The 17,204-nt window shown below is 43.6% G+C and overlaps 1 protein-coding gene and 1 pseudogene across 1 annotated transcript; both read left to right on the top strand.

The window, feature by feature from the left end:
* Positions 1–420: 420 nt before the first annotated feature.
* LOC109942626 (uncharacterized) lies at positions 421–4,147 on the top strand (annotated as a pseudogene).
* Positions 4,148–6,512: 2,365 nt separating this feature from the next.
* Positions 6,513–10,407, top strand: LOC100283285 (uncharacterized). Its single transcript, NM_001156187.2, has 5 exons — positions 6,513–7,103; positions 7,201–7,569; positions 8,249–8,851; positions 9,724–9,851; positions 10,158–10,407. The coding sequence occupies exons 1-5, from the start codon at positions 6,720–6,722 to the stop codon at positions 10,159–10,161; spliced, it is 1,488 nt and encodes a 495-aa protein (NP_001149659.1). The 5' UTR covers positions 6,513–6,719; the 3' UTR covers positions 10,162–10,407.
* Positions 10,408–17,204: the final 6,797 nt, after the last annotated feature.

Genomic DNA, 17,204 nt, shown 5'->3' with positions numbered 1-17,204 from the left:
TCATACGTAGATTATCCAGTTCCTTTGGTGTAGGTTTGTGGCCAGCTAAATATATGGAATCAAACATTTCAAAGTATGGATCAAGTTCCTCCATGTTGGTGTACAAGTAGAGCATGGTGAAATTATGCTCTCTTATGTCAACATAATGTGCAGTAGAAGCCCCGACCCCTTTCCCCTTCCAGAGAAAAACACTAAGGTCGGTCGAAGGACCTTATTCTTCAGTATGATACCGTGTTGACTGAGCATTCACGTTGTTAGTGTGTGATAAATACTGACTTGAGAAGATTGTGATCTCTTTAGCTGCAAAGGCCTCTGCGATACACCCCTCAACCCTTGCTTTGTTCCACACAGTAGCTCTAAGTTTTTTCAATTCTCTTTCTTGACTATACATCCATCGGAACTGCACTGGTCCTCCTACCAATGCTTCATAAGGTAAGTGCACTAGCAAATGTTGCATCACATTCATAAATCCAGGCAGAAATACTTTTTCCATCTTGCATACAAGCACCGCGATTTGTTTCTCAAATTGAATCATCAATTTCTTTGAGATATGCTTAGCACATATATGTCTATATATGTAACTAAGTTCAGCAATCATCTTCCACAGAGGAGGCTTCAAATAGCCACGGAACATTACCGGCATAAGTCTTTCCATCAAAATATGGTAATCGTGAGCCTTCAAACCATTTAATTTATTAGTGTTGAGGTTAACAGTACGTTTTATGTTAGCTGCATAGCGGTCTGGAAACTTCAACATTTTCAACCATTGAAATACTTCTTTTCTCTCTTCCGGCTTTAGACAGTATGGAGCTCGTGGTGTCTTCTCCTTTCCATTAGGATTTAATTTGACCTCAAGGCTAGGGCGATCGCAAAGATTAGCTAAATCTTTCCTAGCATTGATGTTGTCTTTTGTTTTACCCTTAATGTTTAGACACATGCTTATGATGCTTTCAGCAACATTGCGCTCTTGGTGCATCAAATCTATGTTGTGTGGTAAAATCAATACCTTCGCATATGGAAGTTCCCAGAGAAAAGAAATATGAGTCTAGTTGTGATCTTGACCATAGCCTTCAAACTCATGACCTTCTGCAGCCCTTTGAAGGGCACGATGTTGTATCAGGATATCTTCACCCATTAAACGTTTTGGTGGACCATCTTTAACTTTTATGCCTCTTCTAAATGACTTTGTATCATTTCGAAACGGGTGATTGGATGGAAGAAACCGTCGATGACAATCAAAGAATGAGACCTTTTTACCATGCTCCAATCGATATGCTTGTGTGTCCCCCATGCATATGGGACAACACAGTCGACCATGGACACACTAGCCAGACCAAATACCATATGCAGGCAAATCATGAATTGACCACAAATATACAACACGTAAGGTAAATTCACGTTTTAGATGACCATCATAAGCCTTTACCCCTACCTGTAGCTCTTTGAACTCTTCAATCAACGGTTGCATGAATACATTGATCTTCTTTCCAGGATGTTTAGGCCCTGGAATAATAAGGGCAAGAAATATGAACCCTTCTTTCATGCATTTGTTGGGAGGGGGCTGTAGGGTATGATGAAAACCGGCCAACAAGAGTATGAAGTTGAACTGTTGTCGTAAGGAGTGAAACCATCAGTGGACAAGCCTAGACGAACACTCCTAGCGTCTCTTGCAAATTCTGGGTCAAAACGATCCAGAGCCTTCCAAGCATCGCCATCTGATGGATGCATCATAATGTCTGGATCTTGGCTCTCACGGTCTCCTTCCTTATGCCACAACATTAGCTTCGCAGTTTCTGGGGTTAAAAACAGACGTTTAAGCCTTGGGGTGATGGGCATATATCGAAGTTGTTTAACTGTTACTTTTGTAGCAAAAGTAGCTCCATCCTCTTTTAGTACCTCCGCATATCTTGATTTACCACATATCTGACAATGGGTGGCCGCTTCATATTCCTTCCAGAACAACATGCAATTATCTTCGCACACATCAATCTTCTTATACTTCATCCCAAGACCGGACACGATCTTCTTAGACTGGTATAAGTCTTTTGGCATCTTATGGTTCGATGGGATGAGATCAATAATCAGATTGATTATATCGTTATAGCAGTTATTCGAGAAGTTATACTTTGCCTTCATTGCCATAAGACGTGTAACCACCTGCAACACGGTCATAGTAGTGTCGTCATGCACTTTTTCCTCTGACGCGTGAAGAAGCTTATAAAACTCCTGCACTTCCTCTGGTGTACCCTGTTACGAGGCCAATGTTGAATACTCTCTACTATATCAGCCACCAAGTCATCCATCTGATCCTCCTCCTCCTCATCAATTCTTTCTGACTCTGTGATATTCTGCTCTACTTCTCCATGTGAGCGCCACACAAGATAGTTAGGCATAAACCCATTCTTGCAAAGGTGATGCTCCAGTTCTTCGATCTTTCTCACATACTTAAAATTCTGACATTTGGTACACGGACACTTCACCACACGAGGTCCACCGGAAAATGCGAGATCCACGAATTGTTTTGCAACCCTAACCCATTCCTTTGAGTGACCTAGAGTCACGCTATTGAATCCATCATACATCGCCCTTCTTCTGTTGTCATCCATTTGCAAAACTAAATAACCCAATGTATAAAAAAGTGTAAATAAACATCATTAAGCATATAAACATAAATAAAAAATGAGTAAACAAACATCATTAAGCATACAAACATAAATAAAAAAGTGTAAATAAACATCATTAAGCCCTTCTTCTATTAGGAAGGATCACTAGACATAAAAAACATTTAACCAAACATTGAACCTAACATCGATTAATTTACAATGAACAAGAAATTATGCATCAATTGTAACAACTACCCAAAAATCATGCATCAAATTTTAACTAACAAACTAATTGTAATAATATGCATCAAAGAAAGAAGAAAATACCTTCACGGATGCATCAATTGTAACAACTACCTAAAAATCATGCATGTAGTTGTAACCTGATGTTACTTTTTTCATGCAAGACTCTTTTCAATTCAACGACAGGTTATCTAAATTTAGTCTCTTACAAAATAATGCTCTTGGCTTATGATCCAGGGTGATTTATTCTACTTGACAATCGTAGAAGCTCCCATTCTGGTAAATTCCAAACGTTTGTTACAAAGGAGCAGTTTGTTACTGCTCCGCAACAAGATTTGTTACTGCTCCGCAGCAAGATTTGCTTGTAAGTTCAAAGCATGGAGCAGGCAATAAGTCTGAGAAGGATAATTCCACATTATTAGATAAAGCCGGCAATGCTCCTGTTGTCAAAGAACAATCAATTGATGCCCATGCAAGCAATAGTAGAGCTCAAAATGGAAAGACCATGCCTAATAATGGTGGATCTCTGGCTAACATGTGGGGCCTTGCATCAGCTAAACCTAAGCCTCCAAGTACCACTAACTCTACAGCTGTAGAAAGTGCTGCAGGTATCTCACTAATGGTCATATTTAATTCTCCGTGCTTTTCTTATGTATAACTCTCAGCACACATCTAGTCCTGTATATAAACCCTTCTAAGCATGCTACTGTAGATCTCATGCTGTTAATATGTTCAGCTACTCTTGATGCACAAATATGTGCAAAGGAAGAAGCAGATGGAGATAGCAGCGATGATGAACAGGGAATAAAGTACAAGAGGGAATCCACCAATGCAAATAACAGAAAGCGAAGAGCAGTATTTGATTTTTCGGATGATGAGGAAGTTGATAATATTATAAGCATTGCATCTCCTGAGGTACCAAATCAGCATACCCCAGACCCTGTTATTGAAACTACTGAAGACGCTGAAGTAAATCAAAAGAACTTGGAAAATAAAGATGATGTACCGAACACTGAAAAAGGTTCCTCAATGGGGTGGATTCTGACTTCACTTCTGAATGTAAAACCAAAACTGTCAATACTATGAACCATTCTGGGATTACTTTAAAAGAAAATAGCAGCGATCCTCCTGTCAGTAACAAGAAACAGGATTCTACAGTTGAGCCTGCCTCCACCGCACCGAAGAGAAGAAAGGTTTTGAAGACACGCATAGATGAGAGGGGAAGGGAAGGTAGTTATACTGAGCTCTGTAAAAGACACTGGGCATATCCAGTCTTTTATTTTATGCCTACTGGACCTTGAAAATGATACTCCAATGTTGTATGTCATTATTCTGCCTTTTACTGTATATAATGGACCTTGAAAATGATACTCCAATGCTGGAGTGAATCTGAACTAGAAGCATGTGTGGCTGTTTCCGCCCCCCCCCCCTCTTGTGAGTGATTTTGGTATAGGTAGGATCAATGTTAACAAGTTGTCTAGTCAATCCTAGATTCCTAGTCGCAATAGGACTGATCAGGTGACTAACTGCAATTTGTCGTCGACCAGGTCTTAGTTGTCGTCATACATATATAGATTACCAAATATATACTAATATAATATATGTTCTAAGTACAAATCAAGCATGAATAAAGAAGAAAAATACCTTCAAGGAGATCGTCGAGGTGGTGATGGTCGAGGAGACGCCGAGGCCGAGCTTGGGCTGTGGTGCGGCGGCGCGGCGTTCTGGCGGCGGCGCGACAGCGAGCTGGGTGGTGGCGGCACCGAGGCCGACGAGATTGGGCAGGGCAGCGGCGCGGCGGAGCTGGTGAAAAGAGGAGAAAGGGCGACGGGGCGGCGAGCCGAGGCCTGCTGGCGGCGAGCCGGGGCAGTGGTGCGGCGGCGCGGCCTGCTGGCGGTGGCGCGGCGGCGCTTTTTTGTTGCGGTGGTACGGTGGGCGGGAATGAGGCAGCAGGTGAGAGGGAGAGTCGCGCGTGGGTCGGTTAGGGGATTTAGGTTTTTTTGATTAAGTTCGACGGTGTCCATATGGCCCACGAACTTAACTTAAGAACGTGGGTACCCACGTTCCTAACTCGTTAAGTTCGACGGTTTTAGCCAGGGCGCACGAATTTAAATTAAGAACGTTGGCACCCACGTTCTTAACATAACCCATGAACTTAAATCAAATAAGAACGTCGGTACCCACGTTCTTAATTTTACCCACGAACATTTATCAGTTTCTTGTAGTGAAAGTTAGTCTAGCAACACACAAAAAAAATTCGTCGTCGAACTCTACTCACACATATTAAAGAATTGTATAATGTATGAATGGTAAGAAGGTAAAAAGCCATATTTTGTAGCCGTTAAGTAGATGGAAACAAGTCATTGACCCAAACAACATTGACAACGATGACCTCTGTCTTTGGAGGAGAAGACGGATCCGACGACCAATCATTCAGACGACGAAGAGGACTGTACCGAAACCCGCTTTCACAAGAACCTTCGTGATGTCCCTCCTCGTCGTCGACGAACTCGACCGGGTTGGACTGCGCCTGCTTGCGTCCATGTCGTCTTGTCGTTGTTCACTCGCCCGAATGTTGTTGTCAGTCGACTTGGGGGCGAACATAATCATTGCTTACTTGTGGAGCGCGCGAGGCGCTGGCGTCCGCGAGAAGACACTAGAGGGTTGAACAATGCTCTTCTCCATCCGTTGTGAAAGAGAAGGGAGGCGTCGTTGCGGGTGGAAGAGGGAGACTGTGTAATAGGGGAAAGATGGACACGAGGGATGTGTTGCGGACATTCTAAATAAGTTGAAGATGTAGACAGCTAAAGATGCGACGAAGGCAATGATTCTCTAGGATGCCAATCACAGTGGCATGAGCAGGTTTTTGCTTGTTGGGCAAGATTGTGCGTAGGTAATAAACAACAAAATCTATTAGCTAAAGTGCCACGAGATAGAACAAACGCGTACAGACGATATAGCGAATGGTCGAAATGATTAGTGGTACACAAGTTCCGATGGAGCATGAAAAGAGCATGTGATCAAAATTAATGAGATTTTTTGTTAGCTAGTAGATTATTGAGTAAAGATCATAAAAAAGATTACTTGCTTGTTATATCGATGTGAATGTGAATGCATTTTAGATGGCCGAGTACAATATTTGAATGTAAAAAGCTTTTGAGTTTGGAAATACTTAGAGCCTCTTTGGCAGGGCTCTGGTTTCTCCAAAAATGGTTTTGGCTCTGGCTCACGAGGTGAAGCCACTTCTTTAGATGAGCCAAAGTTATTCTAAAAAATCATTTGACAAAACGGCTTATAGGTTGTTTTTCAGAAAGACCCTTGTATAGTTTTTTCTGAAAAATCTCTCTTGTACGTGGCTAGAGATTGAGGGCAGGACCAAAAAAAATTAATTTGGACTGGTGGGAGGGCTATTGTGCAAAAATGACGTGAGCTGAAGTCGGGTGAGCCACTTTTTTTTGGCTCATGCCCTCTAGTTCATTTTGGAAAAGCACTTCACTGGTGAAGCCATTTGAAAAAGAGGTGTTTGACACAACTTTTGCATGAGCCAGAGCCGAAGCTGAAAAATAAGCCCTACCAAAGGGACCCTTATGCTTAGATGGCCGGCCTTCTTGCAGAACGAAATTACTAGCTGGAGATCCTAATCGTAACAATCTAGATAATGTTCACCAGAGATCCTAATTCCTAGCCGTATCAATCTGGGAGCTCCATCAATCTAGACCAAAGATCCTAACCATATTGTCAGCATGCTCTCCAAATAGATTATAGAGTCCAGTTTCACCACGTTTTCATTCTTCCTATTGTCAGCATCGCTCTCCAAATCCCAAAACCCTAACCTATCCATCGTCGCCACCGTTTACCGTCGCTGCCGCCAATATGGGAGCAAGAGGAGGAGGAGGAGGCGGCCGCAAGGCCCGCAACTTTGCGACCTTCCGCCTCTTCCCGCGCGCCGGCGCCGCCGACCCCAACGACCGCGTGTTCGTACGCGTCGACAACAACGACTACACTGTCCCCGGGTTCGCCGACGAGGACTCCTTCGACCCATCCCGGTCCGACCCTTCCGCCGGCAATGGAAACTTCGGCTCCGCATCCGGCCCCCTCCCGGAGCACGTCCGCCGCGAGATCCTCGAGCTCGGCCTCCCTGACGACGGTTACAACTACCTCTCCCACCTCCGCGAGCTCCGTCCCGCCGCCGCCGCAGCCTCATCCTTCGTCCCCAGCTCCACCGGTCGCCCGGAGCCCCTCCCGCTCGATGTCAAGGTCACTTTTTTTAATATACCAAAGTCCCTGAATCCCTGTCCTTTTTGCAACTGGACTTGCAATGCTTAAGTTTATTTTTACCCTTTTCTATCTGCAGGCTTATGATGCAAGCAGGGTACGCATTGGTCTCAGCGAGGGTGAACTGGACGAGGGGAAGACGATGTGTAAGGTGGCTGCCAAGACTGCGCCAGTGAGGCGAATTGAGAAGGCTGTCGACCCAGATATCGCCAGGTTGCTCGATGAGAGCGATGTGTCTCATGTTGGGTCCGAGGATGAGGGGCTGGAGGAGGATTTTGTCATCATAGCTAACCAAGCTGAGGAGGAGGAGGAGGATGAGGATGGAGACATGGAAGAAAAGCAAGAGTGGAATGGTGTCTTCAGTGATGTTGAAGAGGAGGAGTTCGATTTTGAGGAGGATGAGCCAAAGCCAAGAGTGAGACGATTGCTGGATGAACAATTTGATTTGGTGAGCCTACTTAACCTAATACTCCTTTTTTTTATATGTCATATTTGGATTCTGGGTTGTCTTTAGAAACATACTTTGATCATCAATTACTCTTACAACACTACATCAATTGCATCAAAATTAGTTCCTAAAAAATATATGTGGAAAGTAGAATCCAAATCTGTTGATATAACTTCAAATATACTAAGCGTGCATATAATTTGAATAATTATTGATCAAACAATCTACGAAGTTTGACATCTTGTCTTTTGTACATTGGAAAAAATGGTAAGTTTACATGACAAAGTCATTATGTTGAGCTTGTAACATGTCTGTTATAATTTGGGGAAAATTATTTAGAAGGCTCGGTGATCATATGCACATAATATTAAGTAATACAATTCCTTACGTAAAACAAAAAGGAAAGTCCACTTTGATTAATATGTAGGAAACATATCTGTTGTGTCAACTGTACCTCTGCCTTTATAGCTCGTTGGAGAATTAGTTTTTTCTCTATCACCGGTAGTATAGAACCTCTGGACAGGAAAAACAACCAATAATTATTAGTTAACATACATGATGTCTCATCATTCATTAGTGTTTATGACATCTATAGTTCATTATTACTCCGTTGCTCAAAGTTTAGAGTAGATGTTGCAAATGCTGTGCTGAAAAATACTTCTTGCGAATAAACTTTCAGCTTGCTTTAGAGGAATATGGAGACAGTGATGATGATGACATGGGTGTTAAAGGTGGGGAATATGAACTGCCAAATGAGGCTATTGATGAACTGAAACTGTTCCAAAATCAGAATGTATGTGTTGATGAAGAATATAGAACACCAGCAGATTTTGTTCGTCAAAAACTGGATTCAAGCATGGCTGATGAGGTGGATGAATCTGCTCGTGTGATAAAAAAATGTGCTGAATATGCTGAAATATATTTAAATGAAACTGCAGAAGAGGAGGTGGTTGTGCTTGTTTCGGAAAGCAGTGATGAATCTGAAGTTTGGGACTGTGAGACCATTGTTTCCACATTCTCTAACCTTGATAATCATCCTGGGACAATTGAAACTCCAGGAATCTCCAGAGCGCGGTTCCCTAGGGTTTTCCCTGGAGAAACAACTACAACAAATGGCATCATCAAGCTTCATGGGAAAGAGAAACTGCCAGTAGAATACCTGCCACAGAGGAGAAGAAATGGTGAAAAGGAGAAGAAAGTAAAGCCTGTAGAAGCTTCTGTCACTGATAAATTTAAAAAAGGAGCTGAGAAGGAAACAAAAGAGGAGAAGAAGGCAAGAAAGGTAAAAGGTCTCTAGGTCTACCTTATGGCCATATATTATGTTTGATCGACTAATGCAGAAGTGGAAAAAAGAAGTAAAGGATGCTAATATTGTTTAATCAATTGGTTCTTCATTTGGCCAGTGGGCCCAGCTTTCCAAGTTATGCCTGTGATCTAATTTTGTTTTGTATACTCTTCTAGAGATTAAACAACCTGAAGTATTTGTTCATGATAACCAATATGCATTAACTTGTGATTGTGATAAATAGTGTCGACATTTCATCGAAACAAATTGTCCCTTGGACGTTTCAACATAGTATTTAACATAATTTTGACTACTTCCTCTATTGCATATTAGATCATGATTCTTTTTTATTTTATGGTATTTTGTTTTGTTAGGATAATATTCTGTTAATATATATAAGTTTGTTACAAAGTTGGTGTCACTAGTTTTTTTATTAAAAAGTACTTGTTTATGGTTAAAAGTTTGTATCACAAAAATGATAGTAATTGTTGGTCAAAGTCTTGCTGTAACAAAATAAAATACGCCATAGATTCACAGGTAGCAGGAGTTTCTTCATGAGCCAATCCTACTCTGCACATGGGACTGTTCTAATATCAATAGCTGATGATTTTAAAGGTTTAAGTTCACTCATACCAGAGTGATGATTTGGTTATTTGTAATGCAATTTGATCTTCCAAATGGTTTAGTTAATAAACTTATCATGCAATGATGGAATGCCTCTCTTTGTCAAGTGTTTCACAATTTTTTCTTAAAAAAAGTTGATTCGCAAAACCTGCTTGACAGTAGATATCATTTATCTTTATGGAACTGATGAAAAATATTTTTCACAAGTCTTACATTCTTGGCCTCTGGCCCTTTGCTACCTGTAGGCAGCAGTGAAAGAAGAAAAGAGAGAAGCCCGGAAAGCAAAGAAAGAGCTCAAAGGCCTGTATAAATCAGAAACGCAGAAGGCTCAGAAAGTTGCCGCTGTTACTGGACCTTCTTCCATTCGACTAATGTAAGTCATCAGTATGATTGTAAATTTCATCCTGTCAACGAAGTAGATTTTAGGCACTGAGTCGTTGCCCTAGAATCAATAAAAACTCACTTCGATTCTGTTGGCCATGTTGCCTCTCTATAATGAATTCAACGGGTCATCTTATGCCGTGTTTGTTGTTGGACTTATTTTGGGTCATACGTAGACAATTAGCTTGTAGAAACGTTGGAAAACCCTTTGAACTGCTTCAGATCATGATGCGAAACTAAGTTGTTATGATTATACCTCATTATGGATTTTTAAATGATTGAGTGATGACTATGGCAGGTGATGGTTGATCTGTGGCACGTTTACTGATGAGCGACGACTATGACAGTCTTGAATCCAAAAGATCGCCTGGACAAATGCATCAAAGCTACGAACGATGTATGATACCAGTTCATATTTGTGCTATACTCATGGATTTTGTCGACAGGATACCCAATGCTTGCTTACTATATATTAGTTAGTTGAAGGAGAAGATAATTATACACACTTATCGAAAGCATGAAAGATCCTTAAAAGAAACTTTACGTCAGAAACAGGTCATGATGGTAAATCCTTGAGGCTTACTTTTCATCCAAAACACGTTTGACCTTCTTACTCTCACTAGAAACTATGCAATCCTACAAAATATAACGCGGTTTCTGATTTTATGCCAAGTCAAACTATTCATTCTGGGTTTGACAAATACTGCTATATCGTCATTCGTGCAACTTCTTACTCCTGGCCGCAACACCTGAACGAATCAACGAAAGTAGCCTCGGCATTGAACGCTATGTTAAATTGGCTATGGTTGAATTTTGGTTTTGTCAAAATGTGAACTGAATTTATTGGCAAAAAAACTGAGGCGTCTCAAGAGACTGACGTCCAAATAGGGGAGGGTAATGGCTCTAAATTTTACATAAAATTTAAGGATCCAATCTGATTAGGATTCGGCTATATTTCTATTTATTTTTAAACTAAAATTAATTAAGGGTCGTTGCAAATTAATTAAGGGTCGTTGCCTATTGTGAAGAAACATTTTGATTGTGATTTATTGCCACCCATGTTAAATCGGTTGCAAAGAAGTATAGTTTTAGCAAAATGTTAATTTATTGGAAAAAAAACTGAAACATCTACCGGCACCATGATGTTTATATAATAACTAGGTATATGCCCGTGCGTTGCAACGGGTAATACTAATGCAGGCATAGGTCATTGTTTAGTGAGGTAATCAACCGGCAGGGTGACACTTGTGTATGTATAGGTCATTGTTTAGTGATGTTATCAACCAAACTTCATGTGTCGGGTCAACATGCGAGGGAGGTGACATTGGGAGGTAGGCTCGGGGGGCGGGGCGTCGGGTGTGTGGGACCGCGAATTGCGTCGGGAGGCAGATTGGAGGGCGTTAGGTGGATGGAGGTCGCGACATGTGGAACGTGGCGCAGTTAGAGCGAGAGGCGGGAAGAGGTGGAGGAGGTCGGGTGCGGACAGTTCTGCCAAAGTGGCCTTAGGCGAATCGTGACTGCGTCTGCTACCCGAGTTTGGCCTCGAATGAGTCGTGACTGCGTCTGCTGCCCGGGCTTGGCCTCGGATGAGTCGTGACTGCCTGTCCCGCCCGGGCTTAGCCTCAGACGAGTCGTGATTATGTCTCCCGCTCGAGGGTGTCCTCAGGTGAGTCGTGACTGCGTCTCCCACCGGGCTTGGCCTTGGGCGATTCTTGACAGCCTATCCCGCCCGAGAGTGGTCTCGAGCGAGTCATGACTGCGTATCCCACCGGAGGATGGCCTCGGGCGAGTTGTGACTACTTGTCTTGCCGGAGGTTGGCCTTGGGCCAGTCGTGACTGTCTATCCCACTCGCAGATGGCCTCGAGCGAGTCATTACTGCCTGTCCCACCCGCGGATGGCCTCAGGCGAGTTGTGAATATCTGTCCCACCTGAGGATGGCCACGAACGAGTCGTGACTATGCCTCCCACCAGGAGTTGCCCTTGGGCGGGTCATGACTGCATGTCCCACCCGAGGGTTGCCTCAGGCGAGTCGTGACTGATTGTCTAGCCAGGGCTTGGCCTCGGTTGAGTCGTGACTGCGTCTCCCGTTGGGGGTTGGCCTCGGGCGAGTCGTGACTGTCTGTCTCGCCCGAGAATGGCCTCAGGCGAGTCATGGTTGCCTGTCTTGCTCAGGCTTGGCCTCGGACGAGTCGTGATTGTGTCTCCCGCCTGAGGGTGGCCTCGGGCGAGTCGTGACTGCCTCTCCCCCCGAGGATGGCCTCGAGTGAATCGTGACTGCCTCTCCCACCCAGGGTTGCCCTCCGGCGAATCATTACTGCCTTTCCCGCTCGGGGTTGCCTCGGGCGAGTCATTACTGCCAGTACCGCACGGGGTTGTCCTCGGGCGAGTCGTGTCTGCTTGTCCCGCCCGAGGGTGGCCATGGGAGAGTCGTGGCTGCTTGTCCCACCTGGGCATGGCCTCGGGTGACTCGTGCCTATGTCTCCTGCCCAAGAGTGTCCTAGGACAAGTCGTGACTGTTTGTCCCGTGTAGGCTTGGCCTCAAGCGAGTCGTCACAGCCTCTCCCACCCGAGAGTGGCCTCAGCCAAGTCGTGATTGCGTCTCTCGCATGAGCTTGGTCTCGGGCGACTCGTGACTGCCTGTCCCATCTGGGCATGGCCTTGAGCGAGTCATGATTGCGTCTCATTCCCAAAGGTGGCCTCGGGCGAGTCGTGACTGCGTCTCCTGCCCGGGCTTGGCCTCGGACGAGTCATGATTGTGTCTCCCGCCCGAGGTTGGCCACGGGTGAGTCGTGACTGCATCTCCCATCCGGGCTTGAACTTGGGCGATTCTTGACAGTCTCTCCCACCCGAGAATGGCCTCAAGCAAGTCGTGACTACGTATCCCGCTGGGGGTTGGCCTCGGGCGAGTGGTGACTACCTATCCTGCCTGATGATGGCCACGGGCGAGTCATGACTACTTCTCCCACCCCGGGTTGTCCTCGGGCGAGTCGTGACTGCCTATCCCACCCGAGGATGGCCTCATGTGAGTCGTGGCTAACTGTCCAGCCAGGGCTTGGTCTCGGGTGAGTCGTGATTGTGTCTCCCGTCGGGGGTTGGTTTCTGGCGAGTCGTGACTGCCTGTCTCGCCAGAGGATGGCCTTGGGCTAGTCGTGGCTGCCTGTCCTGCCTGGGCTTGGCCTCGGGCGAGTCGTGACTGCCTCTCCCACCCGAGGGTTGCCTCGGGCGGACTGCCTGTTCTGTCTTGCCTTGGCCTCGGGTGAGTTGTAACTTTGTATCCCACCGGGGTTGGCCTCAGGCGAGCTGTAACTGGGTATCCCACCCCGGGGGTTGGCATTGGGCGAGTCATGACTGTCTGTCCCGCCCGCGGATGACCTTAGGCGAGTCGTTACTGCCTGTCCCGCCTAGGCTTGGCCTCGGATGAGTCGTGACTGTGTCTCCCGTCCGAGAGTGGTCTAGGAAGAGTCGTGACTGTCTGTCCTGTTTTGGCTTTGCCTCGGGCAAGTCATAATTGCCCCTCCCACCGAGGGTTGGCCTCGAGCGAGTTGTTACTGCCTCTCCCACCCGATGGTGGTGGTGCACGCGGGGACGGCGGAGGTAGGCCGATCGTGGGGGCGATGCGCTCATCTCCTCGAGGAAGCTATCACCGTAGGAGGAGAGGGAGACAAGGAGGCACTACATATTTGTGACATGTCTTTAATTGGATACACCTACAAAACAATTATAAATATTGCATAAAAAATAAAATACATGCAAACAATAACAGTGTAAATTTTAAACTCATATTTACCATGTCATGGTCTAGGTAAAGTAAAACCCTTCATTCAGCACTACATATTTGTGACATGTCTTGAATTGGATATAGCTCGTATGTTTTAGTTTCAACATCACCGTCTCACTTTAGAAAGTTGAACTGAAAAGCATTTTCTATGTGGACACGACCTCCAGATTGACACTTTAGATAATCTTGAGATTTTATTAAATTTATGCAATAGTCTATCACCTGCAAGTGTGTAAGTTGTTGTTAAAAATACCTATCACAATTATGAGACAGATATCACATCATATACTACGACCCTAATGTTGCAATACAACTCAAGCTTTTCCTCGACTGTTGTAAATGGCAAGGAAAAAACATGCCCTCCATTATTGACTATAGATGACAAAGGACGCAGTCCTCCAAGTAGATGATTTTAGACAATTTTTGGTAAAATGCAGAAATTAAGCATCAATGGGGTATCTTTTTGGCTTTATCATAAATCGATTTTTTTCTAAAATTTCTGCATTTCGAAGGAGCCTAAACATATAAAACTACCATGTAATTAATCCACATTTTCCCTCCTGCGTTTTTTTTCATGTGAACTAAACCACCTTTTCGAGTAAAATTTCCATGTGAACTAATCCACGTTTTTTTCTGCCGCGCAAGTTTGTCATGTGAACTATTTTTTATAATGCTCAATTTTCCATGTGAACTATGCCCCCTGATGCGTAATTTTTTAGATTTTATTAAATTTATGCAATAGTCTATCACCTGTAAGTGTGTAAGTTGTTGTTAAAAATACCAGAGTAGATAAAAAATTATACATACCAGGGTCACCAAATGAAAAACTAAGCATCACTTAGATATCGTAGTTGAGATTGAATATAAACTAACATGAGTCGAGTTGGCTAGTGAGTGGAAGCTTAGGTATTCTACTCAAGGCATCCAGGGTTCAATTCCTGAGTCTAGCAGCAATTTTTTTTGCTGCGACAATAACGGACGGGGAGGGCAGAACGAGGGAGGGGCAGAACCGGGTGGCAGCCTACCTCCTTACATTCTTCATAGTAGTATAGATAAAGGCCTAAATATCACTTACAAATGCTAGAAATCTACACATAGAAGAACACACACCTTAGAATAAGAACATAGAGTAAGGGTGTGGCAGCCCTCCCAAGTTATCAGGCCCACATGCGCCAATCCTTGCCTTTATGGCATCAGATGGCTATGCACGTGTACCAGATAACTTAACAAGGCTATCACGAGTTCAACCACTTGAACTCATCATCCCAAGGATCTCCCACCATACATGCATATTACAGTAATCACATTCGATACACACTTCAGAGATAAGAGCAGAAGACTTTACAAACATTCTTTACCTTTTCAAAACTCAAGTTTTACATGTTTCGAAAGAGTAATATTTATTACAAGTCCTGATATACTCAAAGTGCATATCTTATTGCAAATGCAGGAAGGTAGAAATCCTTCAAAGCTTATACATAAACCTAGCTAGTCCTCCTCCAGAACTGGAAACGCCCTCCAGCCACAGGAACACTTAGAGTACTCCTCATCACCTACAACAACATGGGTTTGAAAACCCTGAGTACGAAGTGTACTTTCGCAAGTCTTACCCGACTAAGGAAAAATGACTCTCAAGGATATGCTGGTTAAATAGGAATCAAGGAAAAGGCTTTAGCAAGAATCAAATTAGATACTTTTGCAGAAATAGCTTACTAAAGTGAGTCCTTACTTTCAGTATTTTAAAGCCAGATTAAATATTAATAGACTCTAGTTGCATCTAGTCTAATTTCACCATCTCATCAATACAACATCATTTTTATTCATAATGTTTACATTCTTACTTAGGTTGCAGGTCAAAGATCAAGTCTCCACTCTCCGGGGATATAACGGCGGTCCGAATCGATTTACTCAGCTGAGGATCTCTAACCACACGACATATGTAGCACTTAACCCTTGCATATGTCAACCATTCCCACAGATCCTCCGCAACGTGAACCGGTCCGCGCTACCCGGGAGCACAGTACTCCTCCGTCCAGCCTCTAGCCAGGAGGGTACACACTACTCCCACCATCTCCCACACCCAGTGCACGGTTGTCTTTTCACGTATGGAATAGCCGGGTTCAAGCTTACCCTGTCCCATATCCAGGGCATGTGGCCAGTTAAGATAGTCCTTGATCATACAGGCCTACATACGCATCCAATACTTAATTAACCTGGGTGGAGCATCACCTGTTCCTAGCCCAAGTCTCGAGTTAAGTACTTCCACCCTTAGGATTGTTTTGTGTTCCTTAGGATGAAAAGAGCATTATAGGGAACTTTGCAGTAAGATCCCACCATATGCTCCCAATGAAAATATTCTTGCAGGTAGAAGCCATCCTTCCTCAAGATAACCCCTGAGCTAGGCATTAATGCAAAAGACAACCTCTATCCACAAGATCTAAGCAGGGCTAAGCATTTTTTGTAAATCATATTTTGATACTTCATGAGAAATATCTATAAAGGTATGGATATCAAGGTAGGCAATGCATCCAATAGTTTCCAAGCAACTCCTATAAACTTAATGCACATTTCACTAGACTTAAAGTGTATAAAAATCTTTTAAAAACACAAGGAATGGGTAAATGCACCGGGGCTTGCCTTTGTTGCAGAGATGAGGTCTAAATCCCTCTATTAAACCCCAGTTAGATGGCTCCCACCACTTGATGAGCAGGCACTGAAGCAGACTCCTCTTGAGAAACCACTTCTTGAATTTCATCTTCTTCTTCTCGGAATTCTACATGTAAAGATATGAACATGAATGCTTATGCTGATGCAAATAAAATATTATAAAACATCACAAGACTCTACTTCCTCTCAATTCCACATGAGGGCTCGACATACTCCGCTACTAGGAGTTGTTCCTCTATAATCACTCTTTATCTTTGTTTCAATGGCTACCAGCTAACCCCAAACAGATCTCAAGTTGAACACCAACTTGAGGTGAAAACACAAAAACTAAAATTCAGGTAACTGAAAAAGAATTGAACCGAATTCAATTTCAGATACTGAAACTTTACCTAGTCGACACCACAACCAATATATATTCAGTCTCCGTTTCCCCTCACATCTATTCACATACACAGGTGAGAGCAGCAGGGGTGATCTTCGTTAGTTTTCAAATGAAATCCTGAACTCAATTACCTTAGGCCTGCTGCCCCATCAACACACCTCCCTGTTAAAACCCCTGTATCTCACAATTTAATATGGTGCAGACCAAAACTTCTTAGCCAAAGTTATACTCCAACTTTAGCTTTACCAACTTGGTATACCAATCCATGATTGAAAACATTCAGAGCAAATTCTATTGTGCCCCAAAGTTACCCCCACACTGAACTGCTATTTCAACTAACTCAATAAAATTCAGTCACAGTCACTCTGACAGTTTAGTTTTGGACAACTGTTATTTCCTACTTTAAGTGGATTCAAGCCTAACTTTCTTAAAGGGATTTGTTCCTTATAACATGGTATTTCACTTTGCTATAGCATTCCTACCCAAATTCTTCTTGGATTAATTACCACAAGGACCC

This window comes from Zea mays, chromosome 9 (assembly GCF_902167145.1).
Source record: "Zea mays cultivar B73 chromosome 9, Zm-B73-REFERENCE-NAM-5.0, whole genome shotgun sequence".
Classification (NCBI taxonomy): Eukaryota; Viridiplantae; Streptophyta; class Magnoliopsida; order Poales; family Poaceae; genus Zea; species Zea mays.
This window is presented reverse-complemented; position numbering and strand designations above follow the sequence as displayed.